Raw genomic sequence first — 13,061 nt, 5'->3', positions numbered from 1 at the left:
AACACAGCCTGTTTATCAAGAGACAGAGACCCAGGCAGACAGACAGACAGATGAGAGGACAGAGAAAGGGAAAGGAAGCAGGGAAGACGCTGAAGGTGGCATTGGTGGCAGGTGGCAGCTTTCCTCCAGTCCCATGTGGAAGCTAAGGCAGCTGAAAGAATTCACAGCCAGCTCTCACTCACACTTACCACCGAATGGCCCAAACCACCTTCAAGATAGTGTTAACAGCAGCCTTTGTGTTGGATCAGTGGACTGATTTTTTTTTTCCCCCAGTGGTCATGTGAATGACCTAACCAGCAGGTTCTGAAGTCTGCTGAGGTTGGGGAGTATAGCTTGTCTCATGGGCTTCCTCTTGATTAGGTGAGGGAGGATGGATCTGGCTTCACAGCCATTTTGCACACCCAGCAGTGGCATGTGGCACAGTGACATGATTGCTTAGCGATCATTTCCTGTCTCTGCATGAGCTCTAGTGCCAGCTCGTCTCAACACCCCGTGTCTTGCTGGGCAGCTGCAGTGCCATTCTGGTTTCACCAGGTTTACAGTTTTTAAATTGTGTTCTTTTTATTTCAGGTAAATAAATATAGAGGTTACGGTTACATTTAAGCTACATTTTTGAAATAAAAAATGTGGCTCACACCCAAACTTGCCATTGTAACTATTTTAAGTATACAGTTTGGTACCGTTAGTGTTACCATACAGTTCCAACACCATCACTCTTTCCAAAACTTTACCACCACCACGTAGAAACTGTATTCATGAAGAAATTTTTTTGTTTTGCTTTTTCTCCTCCAGCCTTTGGTAACTATCTTTTCCTCTGTACATGTCTGTTAGGTCCCTCAGGGGTGGAGGCATCGCAGAGTCTGTGTGTGAATCTTCTCTTACAACTAGATCTTCAGGCTTCTCCTGTGTTCTAGCATTTGTCCTTAAGTGCTGGGCAATATTCCACCCCGCTTGTACTGTATTTGCCTGCCTGTCCATCAGTGGGAGGAGGGGTTGATTCTATATCCTGGCTGACGTCATACCTAATGGGCATAGACGATTTGTTTGAATTCTTGCTTTCTGTTCTCACCAGGGAAGAGAAGAAGTACGTGAATCGATACTGGAAAGAAATCCGAGTGGGCGACTTCGTCCATCTTCGCTGCAATGAGATCATACCTGCGGACATTCTGTTGCTGTCATCCAGTGACCCTGATGGGCTCTGCCACATTGAGACTGCTAACCTGGACGGAGAGACCAACCTGAAGCGGCGGCAAGTGGTCCGTGGCTTCTCGGAGCTGGTAAGTGATCCGCATTCCCGGAGTCCCACCGGGATCTGTCTCCCCTGCAAGCCTCCGTTACTGTCCTGGGCCAGTTTTCCTAGTAGACAGAAACTGAGGGACTGGCAGCCTCTTCATGTCTAAGCCCATGGTCAGCCTGCTCCCCCTGGGCATGGGACTCTTTCTGACTGTGATATCTACTAGACACTTAATGAGTTTCTCTGAATGGTATTTAGTCTTTGAAGAACGGAATGAACATTCTGTAACAGTCAGCATTTACTGAGCCGTTATGCTAGGTCACCAAATAGCAGCACAGAAGGGTCACAGCCTGTTCCTGTGTAGGTTGGGAACATTATCTCCTCCAGTGACTTTCCCAGTTCAGCCTCAGGGCTTCCAAAGTTTGAGTTCTCCCTCAGTTGTGTGAAGCAACAACTAAAAGTGGGGTTGAATGAAGAGTAAGAAGGGAGGTTTTACCCACAAATGGGCCAGGAAATGCATAGTCCCCAAGGGGCTTTCCCACGAGTGTTCTTAAAAAACGGTTCCCTTTCTAAGTCTGCGTTGAGATGTTCAGTGCTAACAGCAGGTGAAATACTGAGACATCAGGAAGTCCCAAGACATCAGGAAATGTCTGAGAGGAAGTGGGGGAACCTCCTCCTGACCCCACCTACTCTCCCCTGTATTGCTTGTCTGAGTCACTCCTTTCAGTTCTGGCCATTGCATTCACTAAGAATGCTATGCAAAGTGACTAAGGAAGTGAGTCCCTTGCATTTGAGGGATGCTGTCCTTTTGGATTTCTCCTGTCACCTCTGCTCATACCTACTTCCTGACAGAATTCCTTGGGGACGTAGAATCAAGGCCCATGGGGCTGGCTTTAGTAATTGGTAGTGCGTGGATCTGCATGAAAGTATTGCAGGCATGGCAGGTGACATGATTCCTTGGTTGGGGTCTCTGGGGAGCCAGGAGCCCTGCCTCCTGCTCTTACCCCATCATGCAATTCCCTTCACTCACCATCACTGGCAGAGATGCCTCTTTACAACTGCAGAAGGCCATAAAGGGAGCTTAATGCTGGGATGTGTGGCACGAAGTCTTGAGGCTGCTGCCTCCATGGACCCCACTTCATTACAAGCCTTCGCCTCACTGTCCTGTTCTTCCTTGTTTCTATCGGAATTTCCTCATTTATCTTTGACTGGAAGAAAAGCAAACAAACCAGAAAACCAAAAATCAAACGACAACAACAACAACAAAAAGCAGCCTCCCTCCAATTTTCTACCAAATATCTTTTGTGGGACCGTAGACTTAAAACTTAAAAATCACTTTTATGTAGTGATGCGTGCTTATTCTCCGAGCTGTGTGAGAAACTGAAGCAGCAAATAAAAAGCTTAAAGCCCAGGTATGCTATGTAAAAAGACACTGTTAAAAACAAAACAAGACAGGAAAACTTAATATATATGTATAAACATAGCATATAAACAAATATACATGTATTAATGTGTATATATATATTTACATATATGCACATTTGTTGGTTTAAATGGAGTATTCTCATATTCTCATCCCGGGCCAGGAAAGCCACAGATTGTTTGTTAGGGGCTCCATGCAATTTCTGGCCTTGCCTGATGATTACTTTCCTGAATTCTGTCTCTAGTTGTGTGGATCTACATGCAAAGCAGGGTCTTAAGTAAGTCTTGGCAGTAAGTCAGCCTTATATCCAGGTTTCCCCACCTGGCCCACTGTGTCCCCAGAACAAGTAGGTGTGTGTGTGTGAGGGGGGAAAGAATTAATATTGCAGCCCTGATAACTGCAAGGGACCCAAGTCCCCTTCCAGTTCTCATGGTCTCATCAAGAGGCAGGAAGGGGTGGGATGAGACCCAAAGACCAGCACTGAAGTTCTGTAGTGTGTAGAGGCTGAGGCAGACTTCAGTGAGCTGTGTGAGTATCTGAGGTTGAGGGAAATATGATAATACGCAGAACTGGGGTGGAGTGCCCATGTGTGGCACGGTGGGAGGGATCACCACAAGACTGACTCCTTAGCTGACTCCCAAGAATTCATTCGTTTCATATGGTTTACTCCTTAACATCTGAACTCACCTAACCTTCCTTATATCTCAAAAGCAACTGTGATACTTCATAGCTCCATCATGCTTTGTGCGGTAGGGAAGCAAAGGCCCCTTGTTCTGGCCGCCCAGCTAGTTTATACCTGAAATAACCACATGGAAATTTTATTAATTAAATTGCTGCCTGGCCCATTAGTTCTAACCTCTTATTTGCTAACTCTTACATGTTTGTTTAACCCATCTCCATTAATGTGTATCGCCACTTGATTGTGGCTTACTGACATGAGTCTAACCAGCATCTGTCTTGGAGAGGAGAACCATGGCGGCTGCCTCACTGCCTTCCTCCCAGAATTCTGTTCTGTCTACTCCACCTATCTAAGCTGCAGTCCTATCAAAAGGCCAAGACAGTCTCTTTATTTAACCAATGAAAGCAACACATAAAAAGAACACCCTCCTACACCAGCTGTGTATAAATAAGTCAGGTGTTTAAGATTCTTAACGATGCCTAAGATTCAAAGACGGTGTGATGGCTCATCTTGTTACCATGACGGGATTTAGAATCACTATGGCAACAAATCTCTAGGGATGTCTGTGAGGGATTATGTGGTTCATCAACGTGGGGGACCCACCTGAACTGTGGACAACCCATCCCGTGGCCTGGGGTTCTGAACTGAGTGGAAAGGGGAAAGCCAATGAGCTTCAGGCATCCGTCATGTTGCACTTCCTGACTGTGGGTATTGCATGACCAGCTGCCTCACGTGTGTGCCGTCACGAGTGCCATGAAGAAGTACGACGTAAGCCCTCGGACGGCTTTCTGTCAGATGTCGTGTCACAGCTGGGAAACTAACAATTGCAAGTGTTTGTTCTCTATCACCCTCTAGGGCAGTGGCTCTCAACGTGTGGCTCAGGACCACAAATCTCGATCTCCAAAACTACTTAGAGTTCATCACAGTAGTAAAATTACAGTGATGAAGTAGCAACAAAAATAGTTTTATGTTTGGGTGGGGTCACCACAATATGCAGAACTGTATTAAGGGGTCGCAGCATTAGGAAGGTTGAGAACCACTGCTCTTGGGAGACCTGAGGAAGCAAACAGAATTGAATCATAATTTAGTGAAATTAGGTCAGATTAACAACTAATAACTTTGGCTATATAGTAGCAGGTTCTTTGACAACAAAATTTGTCAAGTTTTATTCATATTTGGATTCTCATATTGATGTATTTTTTCACTTTTAGAATTACTTCTTAGATACTATAAGTCTGAAATTCCTTATTTATTTTCCACATCGAAAGTAAAAAGCCACAAATCTCTGGCTTTTAAATGCCTAAGAATTGACAAACCAAACCTGCCATAGTGGCATTACAATGTAAATTCTTATTTAAGTGGGTTTCCCCCCCCCCTATTAATTATTAGAAAGACAAGAGTGGACTGTGGTCTGCATCCTGATTCATGTAAGATTTAGAGCAATGTTTTGCCAGCTTGGTAGATGGTCAATTGGAAGGAATAGATTGCAGGAAGACTTATTAGAAGGGGTTTTTATTCTTGTATTTCTTTAAGAATAACGCAGGACAGGGATGACTATGTCATTGGAGTCTAGTCAGGAGATAAATTATACATGAGTACGTCAGAGAACATCCATCAAGTATTTTTATGTGCTCATAATGGAGCACAGGGTGCCCTGCTCCCAGGGCAGAGGTTCTACCTTGGAGCTACACCTCCATCACAGATGTGAACTAATGTGAGATTAGGCAGTACAGTCTGAGGGGTAGACACCGCCTTCTGCAGGGGGATTGCCATAGTTAGGGGAGGGGGACTACTGAGGATCTGTAATTTTGGAACTGGCTATAAGTCGACCACAGAGGGTCATTGAGAATTGCTAAGCTTGGGAATTTGCCGGGTACCAGGGTTGCCCTGATCATTGGCCACTGGAGATGCTGTGGTCTCTGTATTGCTCAGGTAGACAGCCTTATCAGCTGCAGTGGGCCCCAATCAAGATACATAGATGCCTTCTAGATGTTGCCCCCAAAAGCTCTAGCCTTTGAGGAGGAGAGGCCAGGTGAGGTTCTAGGGGGAAGCAGCCTAGCCTGAGACAAAGCCTGCAATGGTTTTGCTTTTTGTTACTCTGAAACTCTGAATCATAGGAAAAGTGTGGTTAAGTTCTGGAGAAACTTGGAGTGAGCTGAATGGTGAACACACACACACACACACACACACACACACACACACACACACATCACACTCCTCCACCTTCCATCAGCGCCCTCTACTGACAAGATAGAAGATAGCGCCACTCCTACACATTCCCATACATCTTGGATAAAGTGTTCATGTGTTTGGAGATAGTAGAAGAGAGAGTGGCTCATGCTCCGTCAGGCCTAGTCATTTAAGGAAGCAGGACAAACCCATGGCCAGGTTGATGCTCCTGTTGGGGCCTGAGGTTGGAAAGTGCCTATCTCAGCTGTCAAGGGATGCTTCCAGAAAGAGGGGCTTGAACCTAATCTGAAGGCAAGGAAGAAGGTTGGGATACTTATTCTCTGATACAGTCTCATAGACCTATACACTCCTTGAGTGGTGGAAATGGGTTTGTATACTAAGGAGTATTGGATAAAACTGTACATGGTTGAGGAGCTATAGACAGGCAGGAGGTGGTGGACATACTCCACCCAGACCTGATGTAAGTGTGAGGATCCATCATGGGGGACGGTTCCACCATCATGCCTTTCTCAAATGAAACTTGTGGTTTTTGACTTAAAAAAAAAAAAAGATTTGGTTTACAACTTGAAGTTGGAAGGAAGGAATCCAGTGCTAAACATTGCATTCGGAGTTGTGGGCCACATTTGTTCTGTTCTCTTAGGTACCAATCTTGGTATGCCATTGCAATTGAAGTACAGTAAGCGGTATTTAGAAAAATTATATATTTTAAACAATGGATCCTATGAAATAATTATTATCTCATTGTGCTTTACCAGTGTGAAATGGATAAGGCAAAGGTGGTTGTTCTGCCTCCCGTCTTCCAAACTGCTAGTCCAGGGGGAGCTGGAGCAAAGGGTTCTGTCTGAGCTGTCAGGGAGGGGTCTAAAGCTTCCCTGTTTTGTCTGTGTTCACACATAGACATTCACACAGACCTGCAGTCTGGCCTGAAGCTGTGCCTGTTCCATCACGGTCCAGGGAAGAAGGTTTACCTCCCCCATAACATTTGCACGGCTAGCTGTGCAGAAGAATCAGGCATTGTCTAAACATCTCAATGGATAGACAACGGATTTGCAAATTTTGGTTGATTCAAAAGATATTGATTGAGCATCTGTTAGGCCTCAAAGCCGCATTCATCCGTTTCTTCTCCTGGTGCAGAAGTGACCCAGGAGGAAGATTGAAGCGGTAAGTGGTAGGTATAAACAAGACAGCAGAAGGTCATGAGATTCTAGGTGGGCACTGGAGTTTCAGTTGATGGTGGAGGAGAAAGGCCGGCCAGCTTTCCCCAGGGCAGGCCAGAGGCTGGGGCTCTGAGGGAGAAGATCCCTCCATGTGTGGTTTCTCTGTCACTTGATTTACTGAAGGAATGTGCTCTGATGGTTTTTCTTGAGTGGACCTGTCCCTGTTGATACTTAGCTTCTACTCACAAATGGGTGTGAGTGCATATGTTGTGTGTGTGTGTGTGTGTGCGTGCGCGCACAAGAATATGTGTACATAAGGTTGTTCAAATATGAGCGCGTACCACAATTAATACCTTGCTTCATTGACAGACCGTTTTGAATTATTTCGTATTTTGCTTCAGTTACCTTTTCAGAGACAAGATCTTGCCGTGTAGCTCAGGTGGATCGATCCTGACACTTTCCTGCTTCGGCTTCTCGCAGTGCTGGCTCCTACCAGCACACCTGCCCTGTATTACTTTTAAATTCACAGAATTTAACTTCCATCGTGTTCTGCTCTGATAACATTGTGGTCTAGAAATGGTGGACTTCTCAGACAATGTTTTGAGGAACCGGGCCTCCAGTCTTGTCTTTGACACGGCCGCGAGTACATGCCTTAGGTGACTGTGCCCGGATTGTCCATCCACTACAGAGTGGATGAAAGAACTCTCTGTTCCTTGTTGAAGGGTCTGCCCTGGTGTCATTTGTCGTCCAGTGGTTTTGTGAGCAGAGTCCCCAAAAGGCTGAAACTTCCCTGTGTCTGCAGAGCATAGCAGAGGGAAGCTCGCTGCTTTTTGGTTAAGCCGTTCTGTTTTCTGAGTTCGAAAGCCTCCCTCAGAGTTTGACCACATGATCCTGTTTAGTTTTCATGCGGCCCCCAAAAGGAAAGCTTTGTTTCATTCTTCATTTTGGTGACAGTGCATCCTGGAGTCTCGCCCTTCCATAGGTAGGGGAGATGGTGGCAGTGAGATGCAGGGACATATTGGTCTTCCCTGGTGATGGGGGTGTAAGCGAGACCTTACAAGCTATGAAACGGACTTCAGAAAACACTCCCACCTACTGTAGTGTGGATGGGACCACCCGTGATTTCTGAGATCAGAACTGGATTTAGTAGTGAGAATTTGATAAATTCAGAGCCTTTCTCTTCATTTATGCTAATGGGTGATGTAAGACCTCCTTGAGAATCTTAATTATGCTGAGACTGGGCACAAAACCAGACTTCTCTAGCCTGGCAGCTCCAGGAAAGCAACCTACAGTAGCTCAGTGTACATGTCAGAATGCCCTATGCAGAGGAATGTGGGCGTCACTGACTGTGATGAGAAATGCCCTCCCCTGGATTCCAAAGATCAGTGACTGAAGGACACCAAGGCAAAGGCCCTTCGGTCAGAAACTTGCCCAGAGTCATTGAAAGATATTCTGTCTGGGTCTCTGTCTCTGTCTTGTCCCTCCCTTCCTCCCTCCTCTGTCTTCTCCCCCTCCTTTGCTAATGGGTAATTAGCATGTATGAAGCCCCAGGATCAACAGTCAGTAACCCAATGAGCCTCCCAGCCCAAAGATTCAGCTAAGCAAAAACGTCTAATTTAAGCTTTGTCTTCCAGTTTAAAGAACACATAATTCTGATCCACCTAGGCTTTCATCAGTGGCACCTGCCATGGGCTGAAAGTAAGTCTTGTATTTGTGTGGGAAGAAGGGCTAACTTAGGTCAACTTCAAAGGCTTACAGATCTAGGTTTGTTTTGGACAAAACCTCAAATAGTTGGTTGGTTTGCTCATCCGGCCTTTATCAAGCCTGAGAAGCCTTGGCCACCAGGCAGGAAATTCTCCAGGACAGACGCTGAAGTCTGTCTTTGCCTTGGCTCAGGGAGACCCTGTGGACTGCGGACTATTGTCATTTCATGTGGAAAGCTGGAAAGGGGTTATGCAGGGTCAGATTCGGAGGTTAAAATCAGACTGTCTGTTCCAGGAGGTCCCCCACTTTGGGGGTGGGGAGAGAGAATCTGGAGTTCAAAGTCATCCTCAGCTACATAGTGAATCTGAGGCTAATCACAGCTCCTTTCCTTTCACCGAAACAAGTGATAGAGACAACCTACTAATGAAACAAACCTGCTTCTCTTCATGATAGTCTGGGATAGTGTTAGCCCATGACCTGGTGGTTCAGCAGATGTGATGGGAACGCACACTGAGCAAAATCCTTCACCTGTGGCCATTAAGGAAAGAGGGATAGGAAGGGATTGGTAGTCCTACTGTTTCCCAATGATCTAGCTTCTTCCCATTGGCCCAGAGTCTTCCCAGTGGCCCAAGGCAGGAGACCAAGCTGGTAACATTTAGGGAATACTGACAGTCTCCACTTGGCATCTTCCTGGAGAGTGCCAGGATCCCTTCACTCTCTAGCAGTTCCTGCTGTACCCCTTTCACCCACTGTATGCCACACCCTTTCCCAAGGGTTCACTGACACTTTTTCCTTATATTGAAAATAGGTTTTCAATGTAAGAAAATAGATTTCGGGACGTTCTGCCTAAGACGAGGAGAGGGGATTATGGGAGCCAAAGGGGTCAAGAACACCACAAGAAATACACAGAGTCGACTAGCCTGGGCTCCAGGGGGCTCGCCGACAGCCTGGGGAGCCTGCATGGGGCTGAACTAGGCTCTCTGCATTTCTGTTGCAGTTGTGTGGTTTGGTCCACTCATGGGACTCCTGGTGGGGAGAGGGGCTGACTTTGGAACTCTACTCCTTATGCTTGGTTGCCTTGTCCAGCCATGATGCATGCAGAGGAGCCTAGTCTTGCTGCTGCCTGATAAGTCATGCTTTGCTGATACTCATGGGAAACCTGCCTTTTCCTAAGCAGAAGCGCAAGAGGAGATGATTGGGGGGGAAGGGGGACTGGAGGAGGACTAAAAGGAGAGGAGGGAGGGAAGCTGTGGCTGGGATGGAAAACAAGCAACCAATAAATAAGAGATGATATTATGAAAAAGAAGATAGAAAGCTGATTTTTTCATACAATGTATTCTGCTCATGGTCACCCTTCCTCCATTCCTCCCAGTTCCTTCCCTCCCCCAAGACCCATGCCCTTCCTGTTTGTTGGTAGAAAACAAGAAGGAATCTAAAGAACAATAATACATGCCTCCCCTCTAGTTCCTTACTCTATACCTAGTCTCTGTGCTCATATGGATTGAAGTTTACTTATTAATGGCTCAACAGCTAACAACCACATGTAAGAGAACACTTGCCATATTTGTCTTTCTGGGTCTGTGTTTCCTCACTTGGGATGATTTCTTTCTAGATACATCCATTTATCCATGAACTTCTTTATTTCATTTTTAACAGCTGAGTGATAATCCCTTGTGTACTATACCACATTTGTAAGAGAGGGCCTGCTTGTTTGTCCCAGCCGCTTGGCTAGCTTAGCCCTGAAATAATCGCATAGAAATTGTATTAATTAAAACACTGCTTGGCCCATTATCTCTAAATTCTTATCAGCCAACTCTTATATTAATTTAAGCCATTTCTATTAATCTGTATGTCACCATGTGACAGTGGCTTACTGGGAAAGGTTCAGCATGTCTGACTCTGGCTGCTCCATGGCAGCTCTCTCCTCTCCTCTCCCTTTCTTTCTCCCAGCATTCAATTCTGTCTTCCCCGTCTACCTCAGTTCTGCCCTATCAACTAGGCCAAGGCAGTTACTTTATTCATTAACCAGTGAAAGCAACACAAAGACAGAAGGACCTCCTACACCACCACATTGCCTTTATTCATTCTTCTATTGATGGACACCTTATTTGCTTTGGATTTTGGGCTATTGTTAATAGAGCCTCAATAAACATGGTTGAACAAGGGCCTTTGTAATAAGATGGAGGCTCCTTTGGGTATACACCAGCAGTGGATAAGGATTTCCCTTACTCCAAATTCTTGCCAGCATGACTTGCCATTTGTTTTATTGATCTTGGTCATTCTGACTAGTGTAAGATGAATCTCACACTAGTTTCGATAGGATTTTCCTAATGACTAAAGATGTTGAACATTTCTTTAAGTGCTTCGCGGGTAATTTGCATTTCTTCTTTGGAGAACTCTCTGTTTAGATCTGTACACCATTCTTTTTTTTTTAGATTTATTTATTTATTTATTATGTATACAACATTCCTTCCATGTACACCTGCACACCAGAAGAGGGCGCCAGATCTCATTACAGATGGCAGTGAGCCACCATGTGGTTGCTGGGAATTGAACGCAGGACCTCTGGAAGAACAGTCAGTGCTCTTAACGGCTGAGCCATCTCTCCAGCCTCTCTGTATATCATTCTTAAATTTGGTTGTTTTTCCCATTCTGTAGCCTGCTCCTTTGTCTGAATTATTGTGTCTTTTGCTGTGCAGAAGCTTTTCCATTTCATGGACCCATGAATTGTTGATCTTAGTGCCCATGATATTGGCGTTCTGTTCAGGAAGTCTTTTCATGGGCCAATGAGTTCAAGGCTGTTCTCCACTTTCTCTTCTGTCTGGTTCAGTGTGCCTGGCCTTATGTTGAGGTCTTTGTTCCATTCGGAGTTGAGTTTAGTGATAAGATTGCATCTATTTGGATTATTCTATGTGCAAGCATCCAGTTTCATCTAGTTTGACCAGAACTATTTGTTGAAAATGCTGTTGCTGTTGTTTTTTTTCAGTATTTCTGACTTCTTCATCAAAAAGGGGGTGTCTATAGGTGTGTGGAACTATGCCTGGGCCTTCAATTCAATTCCATTCATCAGTGTGTCTTTTTATGCCAATACCATGCTGGTTTTTATCAGTACAGCTCTGGAGTAGAATCTGAGGTCAGAGATGGTGCCACCTCCAACAGTTCTCAACAGCTCTAAGAGAGGATTTTCTTCTTGTCCTGTAAGGACACAGATTTGCTGGGGTTTTACTCTGGTGAAAAGAAGACCGTGCTTTCCGGATGTATCAGGCATTTCAAAACTGTGTCCCTGTGGAACCTGCGTGGTGCTTACCCTTCCAACATAGACTAGGCATACGAAAAGTTATCCCATTCTTAACAGAAGACACTCACTCCGAGGAACAGAGGAGAAGGGCAGCTTGGGTCTAGCCTGGAGAAAAAGATGCCCAGTGTGACGGTGTTGATGATACTCTGGGCTCACACCCCAGCTTCCAGACCGCAGGGCCCATCTCTGCTCATTTTCGGCTTCGGTCTGGAGGAGTCTGGGAGTAGAGACACCTGCTGACAGGTGTCAGCTGCAAGCTGTACTATCTTATCGCAGCTGGAGTCATGGGTGGAGTGGCCGAAATCTACCCACATCTACTCAGGCTACCAAAGCCAACAATGACACATTCTAGAACTTAAACCTTAGCTGTTTTTTTCATAGCTTTGGAGACCAGAAGTCAGGGGTCAAGATCCACCGTTGGTAGGACTGGCTCCTTCTGAGGTTCTCTTTTCTGCTTGTGGGTAGCCACTTCCTCCCTGTGTCTTCGTGGGGCTTTTCGTCTGTGACCTCATCTCCTCTCTTTAGAAGGATGGCAGTCATAGAGGGTCTGGGCCCACTCTAATACTTCCCATAAACTCATGCAGTTCTTCAAACAAAGCATTGTTCCATATCATGGTTGTCGCTTCTTTCTGGGCCTTTGAAAGGGGCGGAACTCCATGGTCACAGTGCGCCTGCAGAGGGAACTTGACTCTGCGCATGTAGACACCATGCACTGTTGCGGTGGTCAATTCCACAAACTCTCAGAGCTCTTTCCAACGTGCTGTGCTCTCCAAGGAGGACAATATTTCTTGATGAATTTCTGGCTGAAAATTTCAGTAACAGTAGAGGAGAACCTTGGCATTGAAAGAGATGGCTGCAGTCTCCCAGAAAGTTGATTGGCAGTGTGTGGTGCTAGCTCCAAATCTATGAATGATAGGACATCAGAATGAACTGGAATTTTACTGCGTTAATATATATGTATATATACATATATTATAATGTATATATTAGACATAAACTTATACATACACCTATACATACATTATACATTCCTTATACATGCACATCATGTGTGTCAAATGTATAAATAAAGCTATTAGTAGCCAGAACAGCGATTCTTTTTCATCAAATATTTTCTGTAGAAATAGTGAAAGAAAGCCGTTCAAACTCTGGCTAAAAATCTACTTTTGATCGTCGAATTTTCTTGAAGGAGGACTAATTTCCATTGGAGGAGGTGTCTTGTGTTTTCCTAGTTGGTGTTTGTTTTACATTACGGAAAGAGCCAGGCCTTGGCTTGTTTCGTTCCCACAGTTAATGAAAAAATAGCAAAGGAAAAAATCTGCTGAGCATCAGTAGAATCCTGACCTGGAGTTGGAGGTAGGCAAGGTGCTGCTGGG

General features: G+C 45.2%; 1 protein-coding gene across 1 annotated transcript in view; it reads left to right on the top strand.

Moving 5' to 3' along the window:
* Atp10a (ATPase phospholipid transporting 10A (putative)) overlaps positions 1–13,061 on the top strand; it is a 156,652-nt gene that overhangs the window by 75,946 nt on the left and 67,645 nt on the right. Inside the window, exon 2 of the mRNA XM_075952674.1 lies at positions 1,073–1,277. Coding sequence (XP_075808789.1) covers positions 1,073–1,277 — 205 coding nt within the window. The remainder of the gene's footprint in view (positions 1–1,072; positions 1,278–13,061) is intronic.

The sequence above is a fragment of the Microtus pennsylvanicus genome, chromosome 18 (assembly GCF_037038515.1).
Source record: "Microtus pennsylvanicus isolate mMicPen1 chromosome 18, mMicPen1.hap1, whole genome shotgun sequence".
NCBI classification, from domain to species: Eukaryota; Metazoa; Chordata; class Mammalia; order Rodentia; family Cricetidae; genus Microtus; species Microtus pennsylvanicus.
Note: the sequence above shows the minus strand (reverse complement) of the source record. Positions and strands in the feature narration are given on the sequence as shown.